The 20,852-nt window shown below is 45.6% G+C and overlaps 1 protein-coding gene across 3 annotated transcripts in view; it reads left to right on the top strand.

Moving 5' to 3' along the window:
- Positions 1-20,106, top strand: part of ALDH1A2 (aldehyde dehydrogenase 1 family member A2) — an 87,656-nt gene extending 67,550 nt beyond the window's left edge. For 2 of the 3 annotated variants that reach the window (XM_081151558.1, XM_081151559.1), the window contains 7 exons: positions 6,665-6,767; positions 8,447-8,631; positions 10,012-10,176; positions 10,776-10,933; positions 11,242-11,316; positions 18,314-18,403; positions 19,293-20,106. In XM_081151558.1, the coding sequence (XP_081007684.1) occupies positions 6,665-6,767; positions 8,447-8,631; positions 10,012-10,176; positions 10,776-10,933; positions 11,242-11,316; positions 18,314-18,386 (759 nt within the window). In that variant the 3' untranslated portion in view covers positions 18,387-18,403; positions 19,293-20,106. The remainder of the gene's footprint in view (positions 1-6,664; positions 6,768-8,446; positions 8,632-10,011; positions 10,177-10,775; positions 10,934-11,241; positions 11,317-18,313; positions 18,404-19,292) is intronic. The other variant, XM_081151560.1, reaches the window with a different exon arrangement.
- Positions 20,107-20,852: the final 746 nt, after the last annotated feature.

The following is a 20,852-nucleotide window of genomic DNA, read 5'->3' as shown; positions in this document are numbered from 1 at the left end:
CTCTCTGCTGCCTGAGTAATGAGGCAGGTCGGCGCTCTCCTCTAGGCAGCCTCTCCCTCTTCACAGGTGGGGAGCAGCATGCTCCAGTTTTAGCTACTTTTTTTTAAAAAACATCAAATGGGCCTCTTGCAGATATCCAGCATTTGAATAAAATGTACCAGTTTGATGTGTCAAAACTATTGGATGTACAGGTGTTAAATTATTAGCTTTCTTCCTTTTCTCCTTTAATACCATAATCTAAACTTGAGTACCAAAGACTAATAAGAAAAGGTACGTGGTGGTCCCCGCCTGTGAGCCGAGAGTCTTGATTGTATGTAGGCTCCTCTCCTCAGAGTGAACAGGTCCTGAGACGCTCACCTCTAGTTCGCCTGTTAGCAGAACCAGCATGAAGTAGCTGTGACTCCAGTGTAGCAGGCTTCTGCCTAATCAAGAGACCAAAAAATTAAAATCTTGATTTAAAAAAAATGTACCTGAAATAGGAAGGGAGAGTTGTATGTAAGAAAAGAACGGCTAAGGGTCCTGGGCAGTAGATCTAGACTGTTAGTTGTGGGTAGTGTGTTTAACTATCAGAATTCTACTCATGGCAGAGGGGACCCCCCCAAAAGAGCCCTAGACTTGGTGTGGCCATTTGGAGTCTATTCTTGGCTCTGCCACTCACTGGGTGCCTATCAGCAAGTCAGTTCTTGATCTGAGTCATGTTTTTATTTTTCAGCTCTAAAATGGGGCAGTAATTCTTGCCTCACAGAGTTGTCATGAAGATTATATAAAGTAATGTTTGTGAGAACAAATAGCACACAATAGGTGCTCAATAAGTGATGTTAAACAATTAGAAACTAGAAACAACAGTGAAAGGTTAGAGAGTGTGAGAGAAATGCCCTTAAAGAGTCTCTAATCTCATGGTTCTTACCCCGAGCGACACATTGAAATGTTCTCGAGAATTTTTAAGAAACACCCACGCCTGTGTGCCCCGCTCCAGACACAGATCAGGCTCTCTAGAAGTAGAGCCCAGACGTAGAAAAAGCTTTTAAGTGTGCAGGGACTTCAATGTGGAGTCAGGGCCACAAAGCCATGCCCTTCATTAAAGATGCTGAAGTTTAAGCCCGAGGCAAGTAAGAAGAGGAAAGCTAAAAATCACGCTGCTAGCTGTGACAAAGCTAAGCTTTGGAAGTAGGTGTCTTGTGTCCCTGTCTCTCATCTCTGTTTCTCTAAAGATGTCATGTTCTCTGATTTCCAGAGACCTCAAGAGCAGAACAACATGTTCTGGCCCATTGACTCATCACATGTTGAAAATCTGTGTGTGTGTGTGTGTGTGTGTGTGTGTGTGTGTGTGTATAGAGTCCCTCGGCTCACAAATTCAGCCTAGCGGGGAAGACAGCTATGAAATGAAAACAGTGTGTGAGTCATGTGGGATCAGCCAGTGGAGCTGGGACACCAAAACCTGTGGGAAGCATGGCATAGCAGGCTAGCGTTTAGGTGAGGTGACAGAGGTAGGTCTGAAGAAATCAGCAAACCAAGTAAACAAGGGGAGGAAGGGCATTTCAGATGAAACAGCCTATTTTGTATAGGCACATTCTGGAAAGGGCACGTGGTTTCATGTGGCTTGAGTGATGGGGGTGTGGTGGTGGGACTAGTAGGAAAGAGGCTGGAAATGTAGCTGGTGGCTATATTGGTTTTCATAATCTGAATTTCACAAGTAAAGTTTTGAAGTTGCTGTTACCACATAAATTAACTCCTTAGATGCCTCGGTCCTGTTGCTTTCTGGTACAAGTCTGAACAGATTGATTTGGTCTGTTATTTCTGAATAATATTTCAGAAAGACAAGAAGAAATATCCAATAATGCACATTTTTGGCATTTCTGTTTGCATCCTAGTTGGAACCAGTGAGCACAACAATGAAAATTAAGAAAGGAGAGGAGGGTAGAAGCATAGAGCACGTCTGTTTGGGGTTTAAAAAGTGAAAATACATTGCAGAAAGCAGCCATCTTCAACCAGTTGATTGAGATCTTGACTAGAGATTTTTCTAGTTTTAAAAAAGTTGGAGTATCTCTGAGAAGGAATTCACTCTAACATGCAAAATTAACTAATCAAGAAAAAGAAATATCTTTGAGAAGAAATCCATCCCAATCTGGGTAATTAATAAAAAGAAAAATTTTAAACAGCTGTAGAAACTCTATTCAGGGAGAAACAGCCTTGAATAAAGACTGCCATCCATGTTCTCTTTTATCCCGTATAACAAATTATTTTCCATGCAAAATGCCAAGCTGTGTTTCCTACCCCGTGCATTGCCAGGAACATGATTCTGGCACATTGTGGCTTGTCCAGGGATACTCCTGATATCAATCTTGAAGACTATTCAAAACCAGGATGGGAGTCAGAGTTGATCTCTGCCAACATTCCTGCTGAGAATTAGCCCAGTTCCATTATGTGTGGGGGAGCCCCAGTGCCCTGCCCTTGCCTGTTTGGGGTACACAGATACAGCTGAGAGACTCCGCAGGGAGTGCGAAGTTAGGAAACCACACGATAGGAACACTATCACTTTTTCATAATGAGCTCTATGCAAGAAACTCAAAAGATCAGATTTTTCTGCCATTCAGTGCAGCTGTGGTGCTGATATGAAAAACTACTTCTCCACAGGAAAAATGCAGAGGGATTGTGGACACTCTCACAGTGATCAGGGCTTCCAGAGCTCTCTGTATCTTTAACTCTTCCAACAATCTGGAGACCTAAGGGACAGATTAACTGCTTGGCTTGTGCCTTCATTCATCAGATGAAGAGATGAGGCCCAAGGAGCTGAAGTGGCTTTCCTGAGTTACAGGAGAGTTAGGACCCAAGCCACGGTTAGTAGTATCTAGGTCTTCCGACTCCTGTGGGCCAAACTGAAGTCCACAAACCTGAGCATGGGTATAATTAGCCAGGTTGTCAGAGATGGGGCAGGAGGTATAATAAGAGTACCTTGTGAAATCTTTGCTGATTGGGGAAAAAAGATAATAGTAACTCAAAATATGGTCTCTGTGCCTTTAGCCTACTTAACCTATATTCACATACTGCATGTTTCCCAAACTATATGTTTATCTGTTTGATCTTACAGATTGTCTGTTTCATCAGAATAGGGCTTGGTTTTCTGAAGTTCATCCCTATTGACTTAACTTTTAACCACTCAGAAGACCCGAGCATCCTTGCAGCCTCATGTATCCCACCAGGCACTTCCACCCTCTGGTCGCGTATTAAGGGGTTCAGCATGACCAGTGTAGCACATCCCCAAGGAACCCCACTTATCACTTTTCCATATAAGATGGCCCAGTGAATCCCAGACCTTTGCTTGATGTCTGTATTTCTTTTGTTCTTCTGTGTTTCTAAATGCATAGACTTTAATTTGGGAAGCCTTTGCCTGGTATTTGTATAAGCAGCAGTTTACGTTGGTTTGCATAAGTCCTATCTATCATATTTTTGTAAGCAGACACAGAGTGAGTTCTCACTTGAACATACTGTTTTTAAACATTACTCTTTCCTATTAAGAATCCCCTGCTTTGGAGTTGCATCTGTTCTCCTTCCCATCGCCTCTTCCCCCTCATGATAACGAAAATGAGCCGTGCCTCCTGTTCGGGGTCACCTAACCTCACTCCACTGGCAGGGAGAATTAATGAGTAGTAACATATTCTCCAAAGAGAGTCTGACCTGGAAACTGAGAATGTCATGGGAAGGCGCACGATACGTGATCCAGTAATTAATGAAGGGTGTTGCCTCCCATCCCGATTCTGTGGGTAAGGCCCAGAGTGGTCTGACTTCACCTTCTAACAAAGTGCTGCAGAACCATAATTTCATCTGTTCAGATCTCGTGTTGAATCAGGCCCAGGCTCTCCTTTAAGTGGACTGCAAAACTGCACTAACTGAGCTCCTGCTAGGTTTACATGGGAGTACTCTTAGCTTGAGTTCCTTGTCGCTAGGGGACTGTGCCCAACATTGCACCTGACACACTGCAGGAGAACCAGAAATCTGTGCTGTTGGAAGGAGATTGGTGAATCAGGTTTTTCAGAGTATCCTATCCTGAGGCCACTCCAGAGGGAAGTGGTTCTCCCGTCGCCTAATGCATCCAGTTCTTTTTGAGGCTGGGATGCAACTTGACCTTCTTCCAGAGATGAAAGGAAAGGCATTCATTATTCATCTGAGATTTGCCTTGCAGTGTTCAACACAAATTTGGTTTCTAAGGAAAGGCTGGCAAAGCATTGACACAGGGAAGATTATTCTTAGGTATTCTCTGATGGCCATAGACTGAGCAAGGTTCTTGGATAGTTACTCTAGCCATGAAACTAGTCACTGGACAACATTCTTAGTGGCAAGAAACACACCTATCAACCCAAAGAAGGTTTGATAAAGGCCAGGGAGTAGGGCTAACAGAAATGTAATGCCCGCTGGGCTGGCACTCTCTACCAACTCCAAACATTTCAATGCCTTACAATATGTAAAATTTGTGATTTCTTCTTGCTTTTGCTTATTTTTTTAAAATGTCAATCTGAAGGCAGAATATTTGTGATCATCATTTGTGTCTACAAAATGTGATATTTCTACTCGCTTTGAAATCAGTTTGGAGCTGGAGGATGCTCATTGAACACTGAAGGGCAGGCAGCCAGGGCAGAGTGTTGGGAGAAAGGCGGGAAGGAATAAGTGAGTGAGCCACACTTGTGCTCTGGATTTAGCCTGCATGGAGTGCAACAGGTTCTGCCTGGAGCCAGCTGGGTAACCTGGTCACATCCATTGACTTCTAACTCTTGAGTATGCTCACTTTTAAAATGAGATAGTGTCTACTTTTTAGGGGTTTTGAGAGTTTGAATGAGTAAATGCATGAAAATGTCTGATAGACCAACTCAATAAATGTTAGTTTTTTAATACAATGAGGCATAAAGTTCATGACTTCCAGTGATTTTCTCCTTTGCATACAGTTCTATCTCCCTAGACTTTGACATGAGTCCTCATCAATTAATATGCTTTCCTCAGGGCAGAGAGAGCCACACACACTGAAATCCCTCCAAACAGGCAGCCTAGATACAGCCTCCTCAGGGGTGCCCCTAGTGCTGTTGTCCAGCTGCCTGGAGGTGCTGGTTTCCCCTCTCTTGCTAGGGGTCTTAGGCCTCAGTCATAATTCTCACCTGGCTGACCTTCTCTTGCCAGAACAGGACCAGATTCTCCTTTCCTCTGTGTATACATATTTTCTTCCTGAAGGAGAGAGCATATTTGCCTGCGAATGGGGCCTTCATTAGCCTGTCTTCCTAGGAAGTTTACCTTGTGGTGGAAGAGAGATGGGCTGGCAAGGCAGGGAAGGGGCAACGTGGCTGACATCTGCCCATTCACCTTTAGGGTCAGATGTTGGTGCTTCTCAACCCCCTGATAAGTAGCATTGTTCTGCAAACGAAGAGACTTTATTTTTACCTTTTGCAAAGACATTGCTGTTTGTTTCCCAATGTTAGGTATCCTCAGAAGGAGAGTATATTTTCTAAAATTTTTGGCATGAGGTAGAGTGATACTAAAACCACAGCACGTTTAATCCAGCTACTGAGTAGCATTCCTGAAACGGTGGATGTGCATGGACAGTCTGGAGATGCGAGGCAGGACCTGCTGTGGAAGGTCGGGAGGACCTCCCCGCACCGTCACCTCCTCCCCTGCACTGAAGGCAGAGGAAGAGGGCTGGGCTTCCGGTGCCTGCATGTGGTTAACATGTGGGCACTGCGTGTGCCAGGCCAGGTTCTCAGGGCCATGTATCATAAATCACTTAGTCCTCAAGACAACTAAATTCTGAGGTAGATGCTGTTTTTAGCTTCATTTACAGAGGAGGGAACCTGATATACATAGAAGCTAAATAAATTTCCCCAGGTCAAATAGTAAGTGGTAGAATCAGTAAAAAAAATCCCGCCCCAGAGTCTTTTGTCTTAACCATGACTCTACACTGCTAGAGGAATTAGTCCTACTTGAGAATCTCAACAAGGGGCTGGAGTAATCCAATGTAAATTCAGTATTTCTCTTCGGGCTTTTAAAATACTTAATTTTCTGTAGGATCCAGGCACAAGTAGCACTTTCATCTCAACAAGAGCAAACTGCCTATATGGGCTCCATGGTGGCTCAGCATTTTCCATGAAGTGACCTCTGCCCTCCAGTAGAGCTGCACCCGGTTACTGGTCACATTCTCCAAAAGAAGACCCTGAGATGGGGTCTGGCATGCAGGTTATTTATCAGGTTTCCCTACAGAGGGGGAGTGGACACAGGAAGTCAAGCTGCCGTGCAGGCCTGATGGCCTCACCCAACCACATGTGGCCTGGTGGAGCATATATGGTCTCGTAGTTGTCCTGTGGTGGGCTGGAAGAGCAGGGTCTTTATACCCCAGCCACCATCAGTGGGCGGATGCAGGATGCCCAGGGGAGAGTATCCTCTTGGGCAAGAGAGCTCTTTTTAGCTGAAGCAGACTCTGGGGAACTGACAGCAATCTTAGTCACTGAGACAGTGACCTATATCTTGTCCACACGACTTGACCACAGGAGCTGTTTCTATGTCATCAGTGGGTGGGTGTGCTTTGCAGGGTCCATCCCTATTCCCTGCCACTGTTACCCAAAGCTGGCTCTGGCCACTGACCATTTCAACTGCTCAGTGTGCAAAACCTCTCTCTGTTTCCTTTCAGGTTGGAAAGCTTATCCAAGAAGCAGCTGGAAGAAGTAATTTGAAGCGAGTAACTCTGGAACTTGGAGGGAAAAGCCCCAATATTATTTTTGCAGATGCTGATTGTAAGTCAGCCACAGACCTTATACGTGTTTCTACTCATTGCCCTCCGATGCTCTCTCATGTCTCCACTTTTGACAAGACACTGAGAAAAAGATCTTTGAAGCTAAGAGGCATTCAAGAAGAATCTAGACCCTTCCTTCTAAGGGGAAAATAGTTTAATACTGGGAAGGAGCATTTATCAATGGGGAACTGAATACTGTTTGTTTTCTAGACAATAATAAGCTATTTGACTGTGAGATGTTGTAGAAAAGGTAGAAGGGGTGAAGGCTTGCTCAGTGCTGTTTAGTGGGAGGACCAATGCTCTAAGCTTCTGAGCACCTGAACTAGAACCTCCCTGCTTAGATTCAAGAAGTCAGAAACTTCTCAAGTGTGCCTGGTGGCTTTAGAGATCATTAAAAACATTCTATTTCACTAGCCCTGCCAACATGTTTCCAAACCCACAACCCCTTCCCTGTTCAGTTGTCCCAACCCCTTTCTGTTGCTCCCATGATTTTCAGTCAGGATGACAGCACACCACGGTCAGTTCTGTATGAGTAGACCCAAGTTGGAGGTGATTACGCCTTGGCAGCAGGAGCTTAGGGCGGCGTGAAGCACTGACCTAGGAAATCCCACATCTCCAGACAGAATGCTGTCAAGGTGACTCTGTACAGGTCTGGTCTCTGTTTCGAAAAACTTTCCAGGGAATGAAATTCCAAAATCTTCTCAGTCACCCTTTTCCTTCTGTACATCCTGCCAGGCAGAGCTGCTTCCCCAGTTCATCACTGGAGAGAACGGAGAGCAGATCGCCTGAATTCCAGCCCCAGCTTGGCCTTTGCAGAGTCCAGCTTCAGCTTTATACTAGATGTCAGGGGGTCAGAATTCTCACAGCTAATCCTCCTGAGGAGGCGGCACTTCGCCGACATGATGTCGATGGATTGATTCAGTCATTTAGAAGCTAGCACACACCAGATTTAATACTGTCTTAAAGGAGAAGAGATCAAAAGGAAAGAGTTATCATGAACTGTTATACAATTCCATGTAAATTTAGAGGAAATGTGATGTCTTCAAAGAAAAGCCATTGCTGTTACAGTTTAATTCACCAAAATACTAATTAAACACAACAGGCACAAGGCCCTATAGATTCGGGGTGTGTATTGGCAGTCACAGGGCAAATGCCGGTATAACTATGTTTGTATGTCTGGATGTTACACCGTGCTTAAAAAAAAACAAAAACTATACATTAAAATGTTGATTTCTGTTTTCCCTTAAAATTGGAACTCTGGCAAGCATGGACTTATATCCATGCATAGCAACAGCCAAATGTAGTGGCTTCCCTTCCGCAAGTCCCTCGCTTTGTTTCACTGCCTGGCAGATTCCTACCATTACGTTGTCTGCCCAGCCCCGTTCAGTACTGGGGTTTGAGACTCCTGATAGAGATCACATGCTCCAGTCCCTTTTTTATAGAAGAAAAGGACTCAAGGAAGTGAAGGTGTCCAAGTTAATATAGTGAATAACGTCAGGGTCTCTCAGAACCAGAACTAAGTTGCGTTCCCAGCCCAGTGTGCGTCACTGTTGCTCACCGTATGCTCTGCGGTCGGCCTGGCATCGTCCCTGGGGCTGTGGAGAGGGGAGGTGGCGGCGCCCCGGGCAGGCCCCTCCGCAGATGAGGCAGCACTGAGAGCGTGACTGTTCCTTCTTGCAGTGGACTATGCGGTGGAGCAGGCCCACCAGGGAGTGTTCTTCAACCAAGGCCAGTGCTGCACTGCGGGCTCTCGCATCTTCGTGGAGGAGTCCATCTACGAGGAGTTTGTGAGAAGGAGCGTGGAGCGGGCCAAGAGGCGCATTGTGGGGAGCCCCTTTGATCCCACTACTGAGCAGGGACCCCAGGTAGAGAGATCATCAGTGGTCCCTGTCTGTACTTAATCCCTGGTGAGCACAGAAACTGGTCACTCTAGCGGGACTCAACAAAGCTCCGTCTCCCTTTTCCCGCTGCCTTCTTACTCTTCTGCCTCGTTTTCACTGCTGGAAGTGTGGCCAGTGAGGCAGTATTTATGTCTTAGATTCTCTTTCCATTTCTAAATTTTATTTCTAAAAAACTAAAGGATTAGGGTTGCCTTAAGGATACTCTGAAATTTGAGGGTAAGTTGGAGTCCCTCAGCTCTAAAGAAAGACCTAGTCGTGACAAGATGGATCATGACATGAGAACCCAGTCCTAGCCCTAACCACTTCAAATATCCCAACAGATGCCACAGCCAGGGAGGCCAGGCATCTCTCATTCTCAGAAGCCATTTATCTTTTTTCCAGCTTCACAGGATTCTCTCCACCACCCTGACCTACTTGGGGAGATCATTTGTAGATTGTGAATGTGTAGGACACAAAGACTGTATGGTTGTCTCTTGTTCTTAGTGTCTCCTGCACTGTGGTAGGATGGGGAGGCCACTGAAGTCCCCACAGCCTGCACTCTTTAGTGCTGCAGGCGGTCCACAATCACCAAGGCATATTTCCAGATGGAATTCTGGTTTTAAACTGTAGAAAGAACCTCAGAATTTTTAAGGAAATAGGTGGACCAGATCTCATCTGGGTCACCAGAGCCTGGGTTTTTCTAATAAGAAACAACACCTCCTAAGTTTTGGGGCCATTTGAGAGAATATTGATGTTCTAGCTGAGCATGTCAAACTCAAGTGAATGCAGGTTTTTATATTATTTACCATAATAATTGAGTGATAAGCTTATAACTTTTGGAAAACAAGACTGACCTTGTTTTATGGAGTAGGAAGCTAGCCCTCACTCTTTAAACTCAATCCTTTTCTCTAAAACTGTAATAGTTCCATTAAAAATTTACCATAATAAGATTTGCTGTACTATGTAAAGAGGTTGTGTATTAGCTCACCTATTGTTTTCATCTCTTTAGTATCAGTACAACTTGTTAAACTCTTCACTTGGCTATAGAAGTCCATTTTCCCCCATACAATGGATAATCAGTTCACCAGTGTGTCTATCATTTAGAAATGTTGTTTAAATCTTAAACTGGTATTTCTGATTCAGCGGTCTCATCAGAGCCATTCATGTATTGGAATTCCTGATGTATTCGTTTAAATCATGCAGAATTGCCATTTTTCATGGATCAAAAATGTTTAAAAATAGTATTTAATATGATTTGACTAGGTATGATGAAGCTGTAAAAGATCAAAATGATTCTTGAGAATGCACTTATTTCTGTTTTCATGGAAGATTTTAGTGGGAGTCACTTGGAAATTTTTTCTGTAGATTGATAAGAAGCAGTACAACAAGATCCTGGAACTCATCCAGAGTGGTGTGGCCGAGGGCGCCAAGTTGGAGTGTGGTGGCAAAGGGCTGGGCCGGAAGGGGTTTTTCATCGAGCCCACGGTGTTTTCCAATGTCACTGATGACATGCGGATCGCTAAGGAGGAGGTATCCAATACGGGATTCTAACAAAAGCAACTCTTTCTTGGGGTGGTTTCCAGGGCATTCAGTAAATGATAGTAGAGTTTACGTGCTTTATATTTTATATACATTGTACTATAGCAGTAAACGTGACTTTGAAAATCTGTTTCAAGGAAAAAAGTAAAAAGGCAGGGAAGCTAGGTGACATGCTGCATGGTTGCAGTTGTTGTCAACAGAACAATTGGAATAGCCAGTTGCTGGGTCACCAGGCTGTTAACCAGGAAAGGTATCCAGCCATCCTCACATTTATGCAGCAGAGGGACCCTGAGGGTCAGCCAGCAGCCAGAGCAGTGCCTCCTTGGTTCTGCCTGGGCTCAGAGACGCAGCTGTAGTACACACAGTGGGACCAAGTGATGCCAGGGAGGGTGGGGCATGGGTTATCAAACACACTCTAAGGATAGACTCCTGTGTAATCTTACTCTAGGGAAGTTTGGGATATTTCACAGATTTGTGCTGCTAAACTTAAAACATCATTTAAATAACGAAGGCAGAGAACACTTTGAAATGTGGGAAGCAGGCAAAAGAACGGCAAAGCAACTGTGTTGGGTCAAACTATTTTGTTGCAGATCTTTGGCCCTGTTCAGGAAATTCTGAGGTTTAAGACTATGGATGAAGTTATCGAAAGAGCTAATAACTCCGACTTCGGACTCGTAGCCGCTGTGTTTACCAATGACATCAACAAGGCCCTCACAGTGTCTTCTGCAATGCAAGCTGGGACTGTTTGGTAAGATCATTCTGTGTCATTGTTCTGGCCATAACACATTCCACTGGTGGAGTAGAGGCCTTGCCATTCTCCAGAGCCTGGGTGGTGTCCTCTGGAAGGATGGGGAAGACCGAAAGCAGCCAGACTTCACCCTGAGAGGGATGCAGTCTTTACTGGCTAGATCAGGAAATCAAAGTAAATCTTAAATTACAAATTTTTTATCTGGAATAAAAATAATAAAAATAAAACTTACAAATAAGGTATCATGCCTGTAGGATTATTTTTGTGCAAGCAGAATTCACACTAACAGTGCTGTTTTCTCCTTTCAGGATCAATTGTTACAATGCCTTAAATGCCCAGAGCCCCTTTGGGGGATTCAAGATGTCTGGAAATGGGAGAGAAATGTAAGTGTCCAAAGTTGCTGGTGTCTGCAGAGAAACAGGGGTGTGAGCAGTAGCACAGAGGAGTACTTTCATTCTCTATTCATTAAACAAGCATTCGGTTGAATATATACCACTATTAGCTAAGCACTGTGCTGCACGTTACAAAGATGAGTCACCACAATTCTCTCACCTGAGGCGAAGATGGGGAGAAATTAATGTTCCCATAATTCCATATAATAAGGGCTGTTTAGAGAAGTGTGTCAAACATCTTATAAGTACAGAGGCAGAACCAATTAATTTTGCCTGATGGGGTCAGAGAAGACGTCACAGAGGAAATAGCATATCAGTTTCTTAGGAGCAAGCTTTCCAGGCAGAGGGAATAGTGAGAACAAAGGCGTGAAGGCACAACAAACGTAGAATGGTCAGGGAACAAAGTAGAGTTTGGTGTTTAAACAAAGGTCTGCAGCTGCTAGCCCAGAGATAAAGCTGGCCTGCACAAATGTCTTGTTCTGCCTCACAACATTAAAAAATTTTTACCTGCCATTCAAAAATGAGGGGGGCTCTAAATAAATGTAGATTCCTTGCATATTTGCATCCCCCTATAGCAGAACTGCTGCAGCTATGAGCTCTGCTGTTCACCATTCTCCCCACCCCTCCTGTTGCTTTTGGGACCTGAATAGTGGCTGTCATTCATTTTACACACACCTGATTCACTCACTTAGGTCACCTGCTCAGCACCTATAGGTTCTTTGAGTCTGGGAATGCAGTGTTAGGGCATAAGATGAGCAAGAGATTTAAACCCAACCTCAGAGAGTTTTAGGGGGCATTCTGTGGTAGCTGAGATCCCAGGGTCTTTAAGACCAAGATTCCTGGCATAGAGGATGGTTGGGCAGAGATTATAGGAAGAAGACCCACTAGGAGGAATCTGCAATAACAGTACTGATAACATTAATTAAATGCCTGACCCATGTTTGGCTTTATGCTAACTTCTCTCCTAACATTGCCTGATTTGATTTTCACAATAATTCTATAGAATAGATACTTAACCTTATGTTACAAATAGTTCAGAGGAGGAACTAGGGTTAGAGGGGTTACATAGCTTGCCCAAGCCACACAGCCAGTAAGTGGCGGATCTGAGATTTGAACCTAGGTTTCAGTGGCTCCAAATGTACTTAGTTCCCCAAGGAATATCCAGGCAAGGAAGCATGGTGCCAGGCATAAGGACTCTAGAGGCACAAGACCAGAGCCAGTCCTGCGATGCTAAGGATCTGAATAATGGGACTGAGCAGAGGAAATTTAGGCTCAAGAGGGATTTTATTTGCAGGCTTCATATGTAAATAGACTTTTCGAGTGGCATTCAGAGAACTAATGATAGCCACGGTCTTCATGAGCTGACACCCACCTGCTCAATAAAAAATGTTTCTGTATTTTGAAAGGAGCTGGATCCATGTTTTCTAAATATTGTGACACAAGAGGAAACAGCTTCCATGCCCTTTCCCTCTGCCATTACTGAATGTGTCTTTGGTTGTTTTTTTGTTTTTGTGTTTTTTGAGCAAATGCTTAAATCTGCTAATAAGCATTGAGCATATACTGTGTGCAAAGCATGATGCTTGGTCTTTGGGGGAAGATGCAGCTAATTATGGTACTTAAAAATAAATAAATAAATAAATAAATAAATAAATAAATAAATAAATAATCCTGTTGGCTAAATGAAATATACAACATTGAAAGAATCAGGAGAATTCCAGGAAAGACTGCTGAGTGATAGAGGAGTTCAGGAATGGGAGAGATCACTGTGAGCTGGAAAATTCCGAAAAACCTTCGAATGTGCTCTAACATAGGGATTGGAATTGGCATTTAAAGGAGAGAAACATTTAGGTAGATGGGGAGAGGGAAACACTTTTTCAGGGTTGATGGGGAAAGCAAGGTGGCAGCGTGAGAGGAGAGGGTAAAGGCTTTGTGGGAGAAATAAGTGTGGTGCTGGGGGAAAAGCGCAGTGAACCATAAGACTAACACAGAGGCTCTGCGTGCTTTAGATACTTCAGCTGGTCATTTCTAGCCTCCAGCCATTAAACTGTAAAGCAGGTGTAGCTTTGAGGCAAAGAGCAGAGTTCGTAGAATCACACTGCTCAGATGTTTATCCTGGCTGTAGCTCTTAATACCTGTGCAACCTTGGCAAATTACTTAAACTTACTAAGCCTCAGTTTCCTAATCTGTAAAGTGGGAATAATTATCGTACCTGCCCAAAGGGTTGCTGTGAGGATTAAATGTTAGGATTAAGTATGCCAAACACCCAACAGAGTGCCTGGAGAACCTTCTGAAAATATTAGCTGCTATCATTGTTATTGATCAAGCACTATAGGTGAGTGTTATGTAGGTGGTCATTCTTTTCCTTATAAACATCTTACTTTGGAAGTGTGGCTGAATTTTTCCTAAATTCTAGCTAGTATCACCAACTTCTGTTCTGTCTCTGTAATGTCAGGGAGGAACCTCTGCTGCTTGAACCTTTGCTCTGGCTTTCAGTATCTCTCATTTGCTTTGCAGCCAGAACCCGTAGCTAGTCCAGATCCTTTTTTCTCAGTTATTGGTATTCCTATACTCCAGCTGTTTATTCTTAACTGGCACGTGGCCTTACTTTCTGTTTCCACTTGTCAAGCTGCATTCAGCTTGTCATTTCACTTCCTGCCTCTGGGTTTGTGCTCCCAGAGGCTCTGAAAGGTTGGAGCAGTCACTGGTTCTGGGAATGCTGGTCACATCGATTTTCCTGTTACAGATCATTAACAGGGTGAATCACGGGCATGAAATATACTTGTAATAAATAAGCACTGGATGATGGCTCCTAATCCCAGGCTCACCATGGACCCTCCTCATGGTCAAGCTTCCTGCCGGGATTCAGGCTGTAACATTGTCCAGGTCCAGTCTGTTCCTATCAGAAGCATTCTCCTTGCTAGAAAGATGATCCAGGAGACAATCTGGCTGTGTCAGAACCACCCAGATCAGTGGCCCAAGATACTGAAGAACAGCCTCTCGACTCGTCTCATAGGTGCTATAGTGATTTGACCTTCCCAGTGCAGTTAAAAAATAATCAGGAAACAGTGCCCTTTGATGAGACTCACTTCATCTTGTTTTAATTATATGCTTCTTTGTCCCCACTTGCCCCTAAAACATGCTTTTTCTTTCTTAACCAACCTAGAGTGGTAGGAAACACTTCATATAAAAGAACCTGACTTGTCCGTCCGCCCCCCCCACCCCCCACGCTCTTCTCATTTAATACAGTCCCAGAAACTCCCCTTAACCCTGCATGTGGAAGGAATTGTTTATCTCATGGCTGCAAACTCCATGCAGCTTTGATCCCTGACATCTTGCCCACCTCTAAGAGGAACAGAGACAGGAGGTAGCACCTTCTGGAAACAAGCTTCATGGAGGGCTGGGGAGCCACTGAGTTCTCTCCCAGGGAGAGCTGTGGAGAAGGCCGCACTCTGCAGGTTACTTGATGGGCTGGCCTCTGACTCTTGGGTCAGAGACTTGGGCTGAGTTTCTCTCAGTTCCACCTGTTCGGCGAACTCCATCTGACTCACTTGTGCTGTCCTTTCCCTTCCTAGTTTAGGCTTCCCTGAGACACAGGGTCATAGAGCCCAAGCTATAAAATATGTGTCACAGTCAAGGGAATGGAAAGAAAGCGTTTTACAAACTAAGGACACAAGCTTTGAAGATGAGAAACGTTATTAGGATGCTCTACATGAGGGCTTCTCAAGTTCATGGATGTGCACACATGCTTTGTGCATGTATGCTTCCACACAGCATGCTCATGCACAGAAAACCTCTGCAGTCTGGAGGAGGGGCATGCTGAGCATGCCTACCTGGGGACCCACTTCCAGAGATTCTGGTTTAGTAGATCTGGGCCAGAGCCCAGGATCTGCATTTTTAACAAGCCTCTGGAATGATTCTGATGCAGGTGGTCTGGGGACCCTGCTCTGAGGAATGCTGTTGTGAGCCAGAGAATAAGGCAGGGAAATATATGCCCTAAGCAGAAAGCCCTGTTTGTTTAATGAATGAGTCTAACTGATTTCTTAAAATGGCTGGCTGAGAGACACCAAACTGACCTCTTACTTTATCTATAGGTATGCCAAATCTAGTTCATCTTAGGGAGTATAGCCTGGTCTGGCTGAGAAACAGGAATGCAGGCTCGCTCCTAAGTGCACCTGTGCCCTGACACATGGTCCAGCCTTGAAGGTGACCACACAGAGACTGGGATACCTTAAAAGCAATGTGTCTGCCTTTTATGCAGTAGTGAAGTTCTACCTTCATTGTGGAACTGTTTGTCCCATAGAATTTAATTGGATTACTTAGCATTTAATTAGATTTTAGAGAAAGACTGTGGAACGAGAAGGCAAACAGGCTAAAGACGGAACCTCAGGCTTTTGGAGACCTCACAGCGGGATTCGCAAAGGGTGGGCCAGGTAACCACCTGATCACAGTATCCTGGGTCCCCCCCAGGCCCAGGAAAACAGTCTTTGGTGAGGTGGTCAGGAATCTACAACTGAAGCCAGCTTCATGGGGGACACTTATGTGTACTCAACTTAAGGAGCTACTTCCTGAGAGGTGACTAGGTACCAGGAGGATGGGTATGACTTTGCTGGAGTCATACAGTGAATGGCAGAGCCAAGTGGAATTCCTATCTGCTGACCCCAGCTCCAGTGTTCTTCCTGTGGTTTATCCATTGCCCTGGGACCTCTCATGGGCCTTCTTTGAGGCCCTGCGCCCATGGGCAGTGCTGCTTTTTATGGCAGATTTGAGTCCACTCCTCAGTCTTGGAGCAGACTGTGTGCGGACTGTGGCAGCAGATGGCTGCCTGGGACACGGACGAAGAACACGTCTGGTCCAGCAGGATTTCCATTGCTTTGCGCACCAAAGATTACGGGATCCAACAGCCACCCTCAGAAGCAACCATGCTGCTCTCTGTAGACTTCTGACCCTGTAGACGTGCATTTCTTACCACCTGGTCAGAGATCTGAGCGAGAGGACAGTGGTCAGGGTCTGTCTGTCCTAAGGGTGTGCACAAGCCAGGAAACGAGGGAGTGACCTCGATTCAAACAGGAGGCAGATGATGTCTGTGATGAAGAGACACATTCAGATTGCCTAAGGGCAGAAAAAGGTTGAGGGAGCAGAGCTGAGCTGGTAATGGAGACCCAGAGCCTGGGTATAGCTAATGAAACCATATACCAAGTGGGGCAACCCCAAGTTTATTCTTCCCATTCCTGTAAACGAGTGGCCAGTGCAGATAAGAGCAGCACGCTGGCCGCAGTCTTTCCTTGGCTCCCTCTGATGTCCGGGGACAGTGGCAGCAGGCATGTCAGCTCAGGTGGCTTTGTGTAGGGACTCGAGGATTCCCAGAAGGAAGCAGAATGAATTCAGTAACTTTTTAGCTTTTATACAGGACTGTTTTTAAAGACAGCCTTTCTTAATCCATTCTTCTTCAAATATACCCCTAAGTGTTCTTTTCCTTTTTCTAGCAGAAATGGTATGTCAGCAGGGTAGAACTAGGGAAGTAAGGATGGGAGGAAGCCTGTCTCCCACCCTCCCTCCCGCAGTTACCAAGTGCTGTCTTTGAGCTTGATGCTGAGGGCTGTACACTAGGTTGGGTGGTGGGCAAGAAACTCGGTCAGTGAGATAAAAGCCCATGGGGGAGTCAGATGCTCAAGCAGCCCTCCCCTTGACAGGCTGTGGTAGAGGTGGGTCTAGGGCTCTGTAAACACAGAGCAGGAGGGGCAGCTGCTCCTGCTGAAAGCTTCAGGAAAAACTTCAAGGAGGCGTGACTTTACAAAGAATAGAAGGGGAAACATTCAAGTATTTTAAAGAAAAAATAGAACATGCTTGATTTTACAGTGAAATAGGGAAAAGAAAAAAAGGCAATAAAAAGAGGTAAAAATGAGAGGGGCTAGAGAAGAAAAGTGAAGAAAAATAGCATCATAGCCACAGGCTTTACTCCACCCCAGCAGCCTTAAAGCTGTGGTTGGAAAATGCCTCTGAGAGTGTCCAGAGGGCTGGGAAGGGCTGCCTCAGTCTCCTGTTGCCACCTGAACAGGTGACCCAGCTCCCATCCTTCCCTCCCAGTCCAACCACCTGCAGGCTCCTCAGAGGCTGGGGCCAATTATTTAGTTTCTCCTTCACCTAACCCAGAACACTGCTGCCCATAGTAATAGCTCAGTTATGTTTGTTTACCAGATGAATGGCCAAGATCCCAGAGGCCTCTGTGAGCCAGGAAGGAGAGTGGCCAAAGGAGAGTCTGGGACTGGGGTCAGAGGACAGCTTACTACCACTTCCCGATTCTTTTTTAGTCAGTTACTATGATTACTGTGAGGGCTGCGGACAGTGTTTATTCAGGATCATGGTTTTAAGGTATTTCAGGGGCTTTGTGCTCTGCCCTTGTAGGCCTTTGGGGGTTCATTTCCATTTATTACATCTAAGGACCAATGAGAAAGAATTTAGAATCCCAACCCGAGGGGCCCTTAGCCTGGGAATCTCATGGTCCTCTCCCAGTTAGAGTGGACCAGCTCTCTGGGAGAGTGATCGGAGGAGACGTGTCCTGGGTGTCCAGTGGCAGGAAGGAGGTTTTTGAAGAGGAGAGCAGGCTGTGGTCCTGCAGAGCCAGGATGCCAGTGGAAGAAACACAGCCCAGGCGTTAGAGACCTGGGTCTGCTGCTGACCATGGTGCCCACCCAGGAGCACGGCCGGCCTCTGTGGTGACTGCTGGCCAAGGTGATCCTCCAGGCCTATTTTACTGCGTAGCTGGGAATTGTGGCCTTTCTGTATAATATTGTGGAGACGGATTATCCTTTGCCGTTAGCAGTGACTGCTCACGGATGACGACTTTCCCAGCCCTCACATGGAGGCTGGGCTTCCATTAGGAATTCTTACACAAACCTCTGGCCTGCTGCTAGCAGGTGGTACACTGCACCTTCCCAGGTCGGGCTGCCCGGGCTTCCGGTGTTTGACGCTGCCCATTTGTGCTTTTCAGGGGAGAGTTCGGCTTGCGGGAGTACTCTGAAGTCAAGACTGTGACAGTCAAGATCCCCCAGAAGAATTCCTAAGATGGCCAAGGAGGAAGGTGAAGGCCACCTGCACGACCCCCCTCTCTGCTTTCCCTGTGGGGCCCAGCTCTCAGGAATCAACGTTGATACTCGGTCCTTATTTAAAGATTTAAATAACCTGTAGGCCAGGCGGGTCACTGCATCCCTAAAGCAGACCAGCAGGCAGTTTCTTGGCACTCTGTGAGGGATCACCTAACGATACCAAATACTGGGGAGGGTGGGGTGGAGGTAAGAGGGGTAACTGTCGGCACACCCAGAATCTCTCTGTCATGGGGCTGAATAGGGCGCTGGATTATTTGATGCCTTTTGTCACAAAGATCTTGCCTCCTCAGGAAAGGTAGCCTTTCCACCCTGCGCCTGCTCCTCCAAGGAGATCTCAGCTGAGCTCATTTGGGGCAGATGTTTGGGCCAGGAACAATTTTCCAAGGTTTTGCAGCCAAATTACCATTTCATGTTATCCATTTCTTCAAAGCAAAACATGAAATGGTTTTAGAGCCAGGCCAGACTGACAATGCCAGAAGCTGGTACACTGCAGATATACTGGGGAGGAAGAACTTGGGATGTTCCAGACCCAGCTTGGTGTTCTGACATCCATAGTAATATGAGTGAAAGATCAGGAAGGTGGGACGCAGAGATTGTGTGCAGTTCACGGCTTCTGAGCTTGCAGCATGGTTTTGGGGGTGGGTGCGCATGTGCATTTAACTCCTTTCTGGTTGTTCCAGAATAAGGCAGGGAGTGGGTTTTGGTAGATTAACAAAGTCTTCTCCAAAGTTTGTCTTTAAAATCAACCAAAACAATCTGAGTAGGCTCGGGAATTTGGAAAAAGCTAATGTGGGGTGCCTTGCAGAAATAATTTTGTTTCCAATACTGGTTGACAATTTTTAACTGAGTGACTTATCTCTGCAGTTGGATCTACAGCTTCTTCTGCCTCCCCAGCCCCCACTGCACCAACAGCTGCTACCTTCAGTGCTATGGGTGTTACTTTGGCCTGTCATGCCTTAAAATGCCCTAATTCCACTGGCAGGAACCTTGGAAAATCTGGCCAAGCCTGGCGGTTTTCTTTTCCGTTTGCATGGTTCCAGTGTGCCACGATTGCCACGCTACACCAGAGCTCCTCTGCCACATGCAGTGGCCCCTCCATGCACCGTTCCTGCCTCTCAGGCTCCCGAGGCGGAGGTGAGAAGCAGGCTGGCTCCCTCTCCTCCAGCCACACACTCCTCTTCTTCCCAGTGAGCCCGGCAGTGTGATGTGAGCAATGTCAGCTCTTTCCTTCTTCCCTCTCTCCAGCTGCCAAATCCAATCCTGTCTCTAACCTAGATGAGGATCATTTATTTAAAAGTACCAAACATAACCTAGAGTATATGGAATATGGGCAACACATATTAGCCTCTGTATTTAACTGTTTCTGCTTTCTAACCACACCGGTTTTCTTGCTCTAACCCTTGTCTGTTCACGATGTTTTAAAGAAATCTCTACTTGCTGTTATTTACAAACGACAGTGCATTCAGTGGCCTGATGCCGTGAGAGATGTCACGTTTCTGAGTTCTTCCACATGAATGTCATGCTCTCCCCTTATAGCGTGTGTCCAAGTGAACATACCCATTTACCAGATAGTTACCTTCGAACTGCAATATAGAATGTGAAAATGAAGATTTATTTCTTTTAATTTACTTAAAAAGAATCCTCTGTGCTAGCAATAAAGCATTTATATTGTGTACTCCTCGGCACTCTGGCTGTGTTTATAAGTCTGTGTCACACAACGTACATTTGAGTCCATTTTATCAGCTGCGCTGCTCTCTCTGGTAACTGAGCAGAGTCCGGGAGGGTTTTCTTGCAGAAGGCAGCAGGTAGACAAGACCTTGTTTTCTGACACTATTTAGAATCTGCCTGTGCATATAGCTTTATGTGCCAAACAAGTATAAACATCTATGAAACACATGGAATGACAATTTTCATTCAAAATAACCTCCGTGAAAGCTGAAATGTGGAGGAGTTTTGGGGGCCCTGTTCTCACAAGCACAGGCTACATGGTGAGAGCCCACGTTGCCCATGGGGCACTTAGCAGTAGCTGCATTTTTATTTACCGAAGCAAAATGAAGTCAAAGCTGACAACCTGACACAATATTTTTGCAGCTGTAAAAAGGAAGCTGTCAGGGGTGGCTCTATGACCAGCTAGAGCTTGTTTGCTCTGTATTCTCAGAGTTGAGCTTTTGGGGAGTGGTGTCCACCCTTCAGACCTGCACATCCCCTCTTTCCAAGCCTTGGAATCGCCACCCAAGTCTGGGTCCAGTGAGATAAACACAAAAACTGATGACTTGGCCACAGGGGAAACCAGGCCTGGAGAGACGTGTTGCCGTGGCTGAATTCGGTGCCCTGGCTGCCGTAGCTCGTCCCTGGGAGGAACCGGTGGTGTGGGCAAGAGTGCAGTTCCCGGGCGCGGGGTTGAACTCAGTATATGATAGACTT

Source organism: Miniopterus schreibersii (genome assembly GCF_964146895.1).
Source record: "Miniopterus schreibersii genome assembly, chromosome: 1".
NCBI classification, from domain to species: Eukaryota; Metazoa; Chordata; class Mammalia; order Chiroptera; family Miniopteridae; genus Miniopterus; species Miniopterus schreibersii.
Note: the sequence above shows the minus strand (reverse complement) of the source record. Positions and strands in the feature narration are given on the sequence as shown.